This window comes from Diabrotica virgifera, chromosome 4 (genome assembly GCF_917563875.1).
Source record: "Diabrotica virgifera virgifera chromosome 4, PGI_DIABVI_V3a".
NCBI classification, from domain to species: Eukaryota; Metazoa; Arthropoda; class Insecta; order Coleoptera; family Chrysomelidae; genus Diabrotica; species Diabrotica virgifera.
Window position 1 is genome coordinate 30025093 of NC_065446.1, and position 10827 is coordinate 30035919.

The 10827-nt window shown below is 33.6% G+C and overlaps 1 protein-coding gene across 4 annotated transcripts in view; it reads left to right on the top strand.

The window, feature by feature from the left end:
• The window catches only part of LOC114349369 (muscle M-line assembly protein unc-89), a 79530-nt gene extending 75594 nt beyond the window's left edge, over positions 1-3936 (top strand). For 3 of the 4 annotated variants that reach the window (XM_028299718.2, XM_050648112.1, XM_028299719.2), the window contains one exon: positions 306-3936. In XM_028299718.2, the coding sequence (XP_028155519.2) occupies positions 306-722 (417 nt within the window). In that variant the 3' untranslated portion in view covers positions 723-3936. Of the gene's footprint in view, positions 1-158 lie in introns of all 4 variants that reach the window. The other variant, XM_028299720.2, reaches the window with a different exon arrangement.
• The last annotated feature ends 6891 nt before the right edge of the window (positions 3937-10827 follow it).

Here is a 10827-nt window from a genome sequence, read left to right on the forward strand (position 1 = left end):
GTGGCATTTTCGTCTCTGACGACTGGACTAATAAGAAAATCATGCTGTTAGTCATTTCTGCAGTTATTTTCAGTGTTTCTTTCAGTACTTGGAGTAAAATATCTTTAAATATCATAGTTCAATTTCAATAATAGATAATACATTTTTTTATTTTACAGAAGAAGTAATCCAGTCTGTTACTGCAAACATCTTCGGGGGTATAACATTAAAACCAAATTTTATTACAGAACTTCAATATTGATTCTGATAATTTTTATGTTGTTAAAGTAAAAATGTTTTTAAAGAGGGAGCCATTTTTAAAATAGGGATATCAACAACCGCACCCATACCAACAATCACAACAGCAACCACATTTTCCAATGCAACCACCGCATCCGATGCGACCACCCCATCCGATGCGACCACCGCATCCGATGCAACCACCGCATCCGATGCAACCACCGCATCCGATTCGACCACCGCATCCGATGCGACCACCGCATCCGATGCAACCACCGCATCCGATGCGACCACCGCATCCGATGCAACAACAGCAGCAGCCACAGCAGCAACAACAAGAACAAAGCGGTGCTGTTGCAAGCCCGTTTGCTCCCAGTCTCCAACCAATCGCCCCAACAAACAGCGGCAGCAGCACTGAAGAAACATGGGCGAAATTTGCCAGGGAATATGCTCAACACCAACAAATGAGACAAGCTGCAACTTTTCAGAATCAAAGATACTAAATTAAATGTATGGTTAGTGTATTTTCTAAAATAAACTAGAATTATGCTTTTAATAGTTTAATCAAAGCTCTCCTTGCTTAGGAATTGCTGCTCTTTCCTATACCATTTATGTTCTGTCATTTTTCTTTTGCCCATTTTTTTGCATTAAATTATACATATAATGCTATTTCTGTAAGTAACAAATTTAATTTTGTTACATAATTACGTTGTTTTGAATGATTCTTTGTATTTTCAATTATTAATGTTTTAATTATTAAAGTTATTTTACAATTATACATGTTTAGCAGATTAATGAATCTTTGCTATATGCATGGAATATGATTTATATTTGACTTATGCCTAGTTGCACCAACAGATCTTAAGCTTAAGGGAGCGTTCAAGTATTATGTAACGCGATTTTTGACCCCCCTCCCCTCTACGTAATGCACTGTAATCGGCGTTTAACTATTACGTAACGCAATTTTTGAAGATTTTTGACCCCCCCAACCTGCGTTACGTGTACTTGAACGGTCCCTAAGACGTGCCTTAAGCTCAACTTACGATACATACATATTTATGCGTTGCACCATTGGGTATTAGATCAATTTCCAGCTTGCCACAATGGATTGCCAAGTGGATTTTGTCTTCAACTTAGTCTCAGTCAAGACGTGCTTAGATAAGGATTGAAAATTGGACAGCGTTATGCATAACTCAACCAAGCGCCAAAACATAGTTTTGAGATAAATGGCTCCAAAGTTTTTCGTTTCTTGGTTGCTTAATGGTCGCTTAACGGTAAGTGGATTATTGTTGCTTGATTTAATTTTGTTTTTCTTAGTAACCGTTAATGTGACAATAACAGGGATTTTTTCCAAGATAATTTTAGCTGTGTCACCAGAATCCGCTGTTATCTCTATATTAAAGAAATGGCGCTTGGTCGAGTTATGCATAACGCCGTCCAATTATGGTGCAACATACAACATAAAGCCGACCTATCTATAAGCTGAGCTGGGCTAAGCTGGAGCTTAAGATTTGTTGGTGCAACCAAGCATTATTATTTTACAATATAGTCTGCCTAGTTTGACAAGTATAGCAAAGGTCATATTAGTTCGTTTTATATAATATAATTATATAGTCCAAATAACTGTAAGATATAAGAGAATAACACAATTTGATAATATATTTTTCGGTTACCATTCGTACTTAAATATACACTGTTCTAATATTATTTTTCACCTAACCTTTACTAACTTCTATATCTAGATCCTTATCTGTCAAATATGGCAACTTAACCTTTTCGTGGAGGGAAATAACCGTAGTCGCTAACACTTTTGGTGCCCGGTAGATGGTTAAATACAAAGAGGACTTGTTTAGGTACCGTTAATTATCGTAAATACCAGTAAATGATTCATTTAGGATTAAAATTACTTGCTAAAGTAAGCTGAGTAAGTTTTATCGGTGATAATATTACAGCCTTCTAGTTTGTCAACGATACGCCATCTAGGTTTTCAAAGATATATTCCAGGACCCGGTATAAAACCGTGGGAGAAATAATACCCACCTTGATGTATTCCTCGATTTACGGTGTTTTGTCTGCATCTATCCAGACTTCATCCAAATACCATCACTTTCATGTATGTACTTGATAAGGCTCGAATGCCTGGAGTCAAATCTTGCTTAATCCAGGGCCTTACAAATTGACCAAATTTCCAAGACTTTTCGGTTCTACAAATTTAATCTACACAATTAAGTGTATGGATACATTGTATTCTGCGTAATATTTCTTTATTACAGTTCTTATTGCATAAAGGTGGTTAGTAATATTTAACGCGTTTCAAAAACCCGCCTGTTCGACAGTGAAGAGTGATCAATTCAAATAGCACAGACCTATAAGTGATGTATTGGCAACCGTAAACTATATTTGTTATAATCAAATCAATAATTTTATAAGCTAAATCAGGGTAGTTCTCGGAAGTTGGCTGTATACCATTTAGTTAAAAAACTTTCAACATCAAAGTAAAAAAACTTCTGTTGTAATTTGTGAAGTATTAAATTAAAAATCCAAACGGTTAGAATAGTTGTTCAGAACAAACGTTTTCGGACTTATCAGTCATCTTCAGTGAACTTTGAAGTACTTGAGCTAATAACAGCACAACTAAACAATGGCTGGGTTTAAATTGTAGACTACATACTTAAAAGTATTAAATTAAATGACATAAAATGAATGAAAATGGATATATCTCTCCGGGAACAGTATATTATGTCTCTACTCAAAATGGACAGATGTAATTGTGATTTTGAGTAGGGATACATACTGTTTCCTGTTATATCCATTTTTATCGACTTTGTCATTTAATTTAATACCTTTAAGTATGCAGTCTACAATTTAAACCAAATCACTAATTGGTTTTGCGGTTAATATCACAAGTACTTCAAAGTTCACTGAAGATGGACTGATAAGATGGTCCAAAAACGTTCCTTCTGAACAACTATTGTAATCCAGTTATATTTTTAATTACATTTTTAAATAAATATTTATACCTATTACAACAGAAGTTTTTTTAGTTCTATGTTAGTTATTTTTCAATAATTTTATGATTTTTCCAAACTAACATGTTAATTCTTTTATATTAACTCAGAATGTAATTACGTAGTAGCATACAGGCTTTATATAATAATTTTAGTTTTAACAAATATTGAATAAAGGTTACTAAAAAGTGCTGATCTCAATGTTGTATTAGTTTTATCTCACATTTAGTCATTTAAAGATATGTACAAATCCTATAAACATAAACTATTAGAAGCATTTCTAGAGTGTTGAATTTTCACAAATTTTATTTCTCTACTGCGAAAGATCTTATAAAAAGTACTTGATTAATTGATGTGTGTACCTCGTTAAAATAAATGTAAATAATTAGCGTTTATGTTAAAATGACATTTTACTTTTGATGTATTTGACGTGTGCAAAGTTTGTGATGTCCCCAAAAACCAAACCCGCATATAATTTCGATCATCGAGAAAACATTTTCAGATGTAAATGTCTGATAAACACAAAAACCATTTCTTCTAAAGTATTGTATATATTTTTTTAGAAATTCAGAATGAGCACTGTTGGATGTATTATTGTATTTATAGAAATGATTAGTAATTTTTGCATATAAGTTGGTTTTTTTATACATAGGTTATGTATTAAGTTTTAACTAAATTCGAAATAAATATTTCTAAAAGATGCTAACAATGTTTTTTATTTAGAACCTAGTAAGTAGTAGGATAAGGAAGCAAAGAGAATAGGACTGGAGATAAACCAGCACAAAACAAAATACACGATGATAGGGAAGGATGAAATAATACAGAACCATAAATTTAAAACTGTATCCACCTTTAGCTACTTGGGAGTAACAATAATTCTGAAAACAGGAAAGAGTTCTGAAAGTAAAAAAAAAACATAGGAATGAATAGAAACCTGCTGAGAAGCAAGACTCTTAAGTAAGAGAACAAAGATAAACCTATATAAAATCTGTTGTCACCTCCGCTCAAAGAGTGTCATAAGTCAAAAAAAACAAGTTTCGAGAAAATGACGTTTAAAGTTTGTCCTACAACATTTTCGGATTTAATTCAAAAACTATTAAAATTAGAATAATAACTATTTTAGTCAGTTACAATGGTTTTTGAAGCTCTATAAAATAGCGTATTAGGTATATTTAAAAACATTTTTTTTTTAGTTGTGACACTATACAGATAAAATAACGAAATATTATTTATCAAAAGTGACACTTCCAGTACAGAATATAGTATTATTTTCTGGTCATGTCCTTTTCATGACCATTTTTCAGTGCGTAACAGTTTTTCGATTTCTCTCTAACGCATTAAATTGTATGTGACAGAAAAAAAGGCACGTCGGTGATTTCTTTGGTAATTATTATAGTTCGGTGATTATTCTAGTTGTCGTTAGATGGCGCCATAATCAAAAACGAATTATTTATTAAATAAAATAGTAATATTATCAATATAATTTGTACAATTTATAAGACTATACAAATCAAATACCATTTTATAAATGCAATAGACACAATTGATTTGTTTTTATTCCAAATTGAAAATAAAATGTGACAACTGTCAGATTTAACTAAAATGTCATGTTAGAATAAATGTCATAAATGTGTATTATCACGGACTTACAGTATTTCTCATGATCATCTTTCAGTGCGTCACAGTTTTTCGATTTCTTTCTAACGCATTAAATTGTATGGGACAGAAAAAAAGGCACGTCGGTGATTACATTTCGTCGGTGACATTTTTATAACATTTATTCTAGTTGTCGATAGATGGCGCCATAATAAAAAAATATTTTTTTTTTAATTAGATAATAATATTACAAATATAATCTGTATAATTTATAAGACTATACAAATCAAAGAAAATACCATTTTATAAATGCAAGAAACACATTTGATTTGTTTTTATTCCAAATTGAAAATAAAATGTGACAACTGTCAGATTTAACTAAAATGCCATGTTAGAATAAATGTCATAAAATTTGTCGTTTGTCGAGTTAAGATATGTAGTATATTATACTATCTTAACTCGACAACCGACGCTTTATACATACACATCTTAGATGGACAAATGTTTTGCACAAGTCGATATGTGACACTGTTTGTGTTCGGTGCGTCGTTGATTTTGGATAATCGTATAATGGTAGGGGATCCCAAGCGGGGATTTTTGCAGTTACTGGAGCGCGTCAGATTATCTTATGGGGAGAAACCTGGTACCCTGCAGATGTACCTCTACCATATATTGGCTCTTAACACAGGGGAGTTCGTTAAGGGGGGCCAAAAAAAAAGTCGAAATTGTCAGATTAAGATAAGGTAAGTTAAGTACATGCAAGAGTGTATATTTCAAAAATCTGACCCGGATTGAGTCCCAAAGTTTCACAAGAAAAAAACGAATATTTCGCAAAATGAATGACAGATCGAAAAACTAAAAAATCTGTGCTCAATATTTTTTAAAAATCTATCGAATCTACCAAACACGACCTCGCACAGAGAGGGGTGGGGGTAAATTTAATATTTTAAATATGAATCCCGCGATATTTCTCGAAATGAACATCAGATCGAAAAACAGTAAAAAACACTTATTCAATATTTTTAAAAAATCTATTGAATGGCACCAAACACGACCCCCCACGGAGGTGGGGTGGGGGTTACTTTAAAATTTTAAAGGAGCTCCCTTTTTTTATTGCAGATTTGGATTCCTCCGTAAAAATAAGATGGCGTTATAATTAGAAAAAACGATTGTTGGAAATGGGAAATTAAATTAAAAAATGGCAAGCGCCTACTAAAAGGGAAAACTTTACTTAACTTTTTTTGGTCTTAGGACCTACTCTTCCCAACCCAATAGGTCCCCATAACGCTCGAGTGACTGCACATTTAGCATACTTTGCTCCCCTGCTATAATGACACTAGTGTCATCTAACGATAAATATTTGACCCATAAACGTGACACTTTATGAGATATAGGAGTTTATAGTTTTATTTTTTATTAAACTGTTGGTGCAATAAAACCGACTTTAAATTTTTTTTTTGAGTTATGACACTCTTTGAGCGGAGAAACGATATGTGATAGAAACAATGGTGATCAACAAGAAAGAGGAAGGTAGCTTTCTGAAATTTGAAAGAATAATAATGAAAACTATTCGCTCCGTGCGTGATCATGGTGGTGGTAAATGAAACGATGCCAGCGTGAGTAGCGCGAAATAAGACAATTTTGTCGATTCTTTGTAATATACTGTCGGTGTCATTGTTTAACAAATTTTATGAAAAATGGTAGATAAATGTTACATAAGTATTTAATTGTGCTAATAATAGCCAAAAAAGTAAGCTTAATTTCTATAGATCTCCAATAATGATAAATAAATTACAGAAAATATTTAAACTAGGAGGAATAAACTCAAAAGACAGATTCACACCAAATAATGTCTACATATAAAAATCACCACATTTCTCTTCTTTTTTGGTTGACGGCCTTGGACGGTAATCCAGTAATTAGTATCGGAAAACTTAAAGACTAATAAAAATTCGCTACTGAGTTCTAAAAACAACAGTTTTTTTTTATATAAATGCAGACTAAAAATTAAAGAAAACAAAAAATCGCCAATATAAGTCGATAGTGTGAAAATTTCATAATTTAGTGGAGTAAACTTGCTTGCGGTTGGACCAATTACAAACAAGCATTACAGCTCGGTAAATTTGAATTACCCCTAGTTTAGAAACGGGTATAGATTTTTCCCTTTTTGTTCCGTTTGGGATTTTATACATAAATTGGAAAAGTAAAGTATCATTAAAAAACTAATTACATATTAATAATTTGGTCGCCAAAAATATCAGGTGTCACGTCAGTCATGCACGGAGCAATACTGGGCCACAATTGGGGAGAAAAGAATCAGATGCATATGAAGAGTACAGGGGAAAAACAAGGAATGTCACATTTTATACATATTGAGATAAACACCATCATCATCATTCTCTTTGCCTTATCCCTATGCGGGGTCGGTTTCCCTAATTGCGTTTCTCCACACAGTTCTATCTTGGGTCATATCAATGTTAATCCCCTTTACCAACATGTCCTGCCTTATGGTCTCCCCCCAGGTCTTCTTTGGTCTTCCTCTCCTACTCCTTCCAGGAATCTGCACTTCAGCTATTCTTCGTATTGGGTGATTAGCGTCTCGACGTTGAACATGTCAACCTATTTTCTCTCATTTTGGCATCAATTGGTGCCACACCTAGACTTCCGCTGATATACTCATTTTTAATTTTATCCTTTCTTGTCACTCCACTCATCCATCTAAGCATTCTCATCTCTGCCACATGCATTCGTTGTTCCTCTTTCTTTTTCACTGCCCAACATTCAGTTCCGTACATCATAGCCGGTTTTATAGAATTTTCCTTTCAGCTTCATTGGAACTTTTCTGTCACACAACACACCACTCGCTTCCTTCCACTTCATCCATCCAGCCCTAATTCTACTGCATGCATCTCCATCTATTTCTCCATTACTCTGTAATACCGATCCCAGGTACTTAAAACTATTGCTTTTTACAATCAGTTCACCATCCAAAGATACCATTTTATTTGTAGTAACTCCATCTTTAAATGAACATTCCAAATATTCTGTCTTTGTCCTACTAGGTTTTAAACCTTTTTTCCTCCAGAGTTCGTGTCCACTGTTCCAGTTTTTGTTCAGTCTCTTTCACTATTTCCTACTAACACGACATAATCAGCATACATTAAGCACCATGGAATGTTACCCTGTAGTTTCGCTGTTATCTGGTCCAAAACTAATGAGAATAAATAGGGACTAAGCACCGAGCCTTGGTGCAATCCTACTTTCACATGAAATTTATCAGTCTCTCCCACACCTGTCCTAAGACTAGTCGTTACTCCCTCATACATATCCCTCACAATCTTTACATATGCACCAGGAACTCCTTTCTTATTGAGTGCCCACCACAGAATAACACCTCTCAACATCAATGAATACCATATGAGCGTTTGTTTCTTTAGTCCTGTATTTTTCCATCAACTGCCTTATAATGAAAATTGCGTCCGTTGTTGATCTGCCCTGCGTAAAGCCAAATTGATTCTCGGATATGTCGGTCTCTTTACGTATCCGTCTATCAATTACTCTCTTCCATATTTTCATGGTGTGGCTAAACAGTTTTATAGCCCTGTAGTTTGTACACTGCTGTATATCTCCCTTGTTTTTGTAGACAGGTACTAGTATACTGCTTCTCCATTCGTCTGGCATTTGTCCAACTTCCATAATTCTATTAAATAAACCTGCTAGCAACCTTGTTCCTGTCTCTCCCAATGCTTTCCATACTTCCCCAGGAATATCATCTGGTCCTACCGCTTTTCCTTTATTTTTTTGAAGCGCTTGAGCCACTTCCTCGTTTGTTATTTTGGTGACCATTGCTGCTACTGTCTCCGTTGACTTCACAGGCTGTCTGTCAAATTCTTCATTTAATAAGCTGTCAAAGTACTTTCTCCATCTCTTTTTGACATCCTTTTCGTGAACTAGTATTTTATTATTTTCATCTCGGATACATCTAAACTGATTAAAATTTTTTGCTTTCTTTGCTCTTTGTTTGGCTATTTTATATATTTATCTTCGTTTCGCCTTCCCTGGTATCAAGTTGATCGTATAGGTTTGAGTATGCTTCTGCTTTAGCTTTTGCTACTGCTGAGATAAACACCAATAAAGGTTTAATTCTTATGATATCTAAAAACTACTTAGGAGATTCTTAGCAGAATGCTAGCAATTATTATTCTATAATCTTAATATAATATTAATCTATATTAACGTATTAATTTAATAATGCACAAAAACTGCTAACATTCCTTATTTTTGTTCAGTGGCGTGCGGGCAATCCTGATTCTTCGCCTAGATACAAAATCTTAGAAAATTTATACAGGGTGTCCAGAAACTCTACCAACAAACGAAGATAGGAGATTCCTCAGATAATTTTATGACAATTTAACCCAATTCACCTAGTCCGAAAATGCTTCCTAAGGGAGCTAGAGCTCTTTGAAGATGGCGCCATGTAATTAGTTTTTCTTAAATACCTCCAGAACGCTTCTATTTAGAAAAACGAAAATTGGTATACATATTTACTTTCCTGAAATGAATCGATCCATCCATTGCGAATTTCTAGTACCGGTCATAGGCGTACGTTTTGGGTAGGGCAACGGTTATTTTATCGCATAACTTTTTTGTCTTTAACTTTTAAGCATTTTTGATACTGGATTATTAAATTGTGAGGTATTCTAGTACTAAAAGGTACTCTTACTTTAAGTCGATAGGATACACCGTTTTCTAGAAAAATCGATTTGAAAGTTTTTAGTTTTGGGAATTTGAAAAAAAAAGTTAAAAAAAATTAAAAAAAAAGGATGTATTTTACCAACTTTAAAGCAAGAGTAACTTTTAGTACTCGAATATCTCATAATTGAATAATCTAGTGTCAAAAATACTTAAAAATTAAAGACAATAAAGGTATGCTATAAAATAACTGTTGACCTACCCAAAACGGACGCCTATGACCGGTAATAGAAATTCTCCATTAATGAAATCGATTAATCTCTGGAATATAAATAAATGTACCAGTTTTCATCTTTCTAAATAGTTTTTTTTTAATCTTTTTTTTTTAAATTCAAGGAACGAAAAATTTTCAAATCGATTGTTCTAGAAAACGGTGTATCCTATCGGCTTAAACTAAGAGTACCTTTTAGTACTAGAATAACTCACAAATAAATAATTAAGAGTCAAAAACTAAAGACAAAAAAGTTAGGCGATAAAATAACCGTTGCCCTACCCAAAACGGACGCCTATGACCTGTACTAGAAATTCGCAATGGATGGAATCGATTCATTTCTGGAAAGTAAACATGTATACCAGCGTTTCCCAAACTTATTTTTCCGTGGCCCGGTTATTTTTGTGCTTATCCTTCGTGACCCACTAATTTTTTGCATAGCCTGGTGTGTGTACAAGAAATCATATTTAAATATTTATTACAGTTTTATATATTTTAATAAAGAATCATTTGCTCAAACACAAATGTAATAAAACAAAATAATAATCAAATATTAATGAGAAGTAGATGTTAATTTTATCCTCAGGTCCGGTTCGACTTCCAAATGGTTCCTATATTTATTTTTAAGGAAAAGCAGTGCTGAAAACCCTACCTCACACTTATACGTCGTAACAAAAGGAATTAGAAATGTTATCGCTTTTCTGCTAAAACTGGGTACCTACTCCTGGCGGCAAAACAGCCAAAAATCTATCAGTGGTATTTTTCTAATATGTCTTTGAGTGCTTTATCACACGATAGTTCAATTACTGACTCAACATACGTCCATTGTAAATGGATACCTTATCCACGCTTTGTTGCTGTGGATGGGAGAAAGTATTTCTTCAGATTTGCCTAGCAGGTGTTTCTTGAAAGCCACTGAAATCTCATCCGACAATGAATTTACGATATGATTTTTTTTGTAGTTTCGTTAGCTTTACAATTTCCTGCTTCCGCGCGACGTGTCTACAAATTAAGTTTTTTGTTGCAGCTTCCACCTTCTTT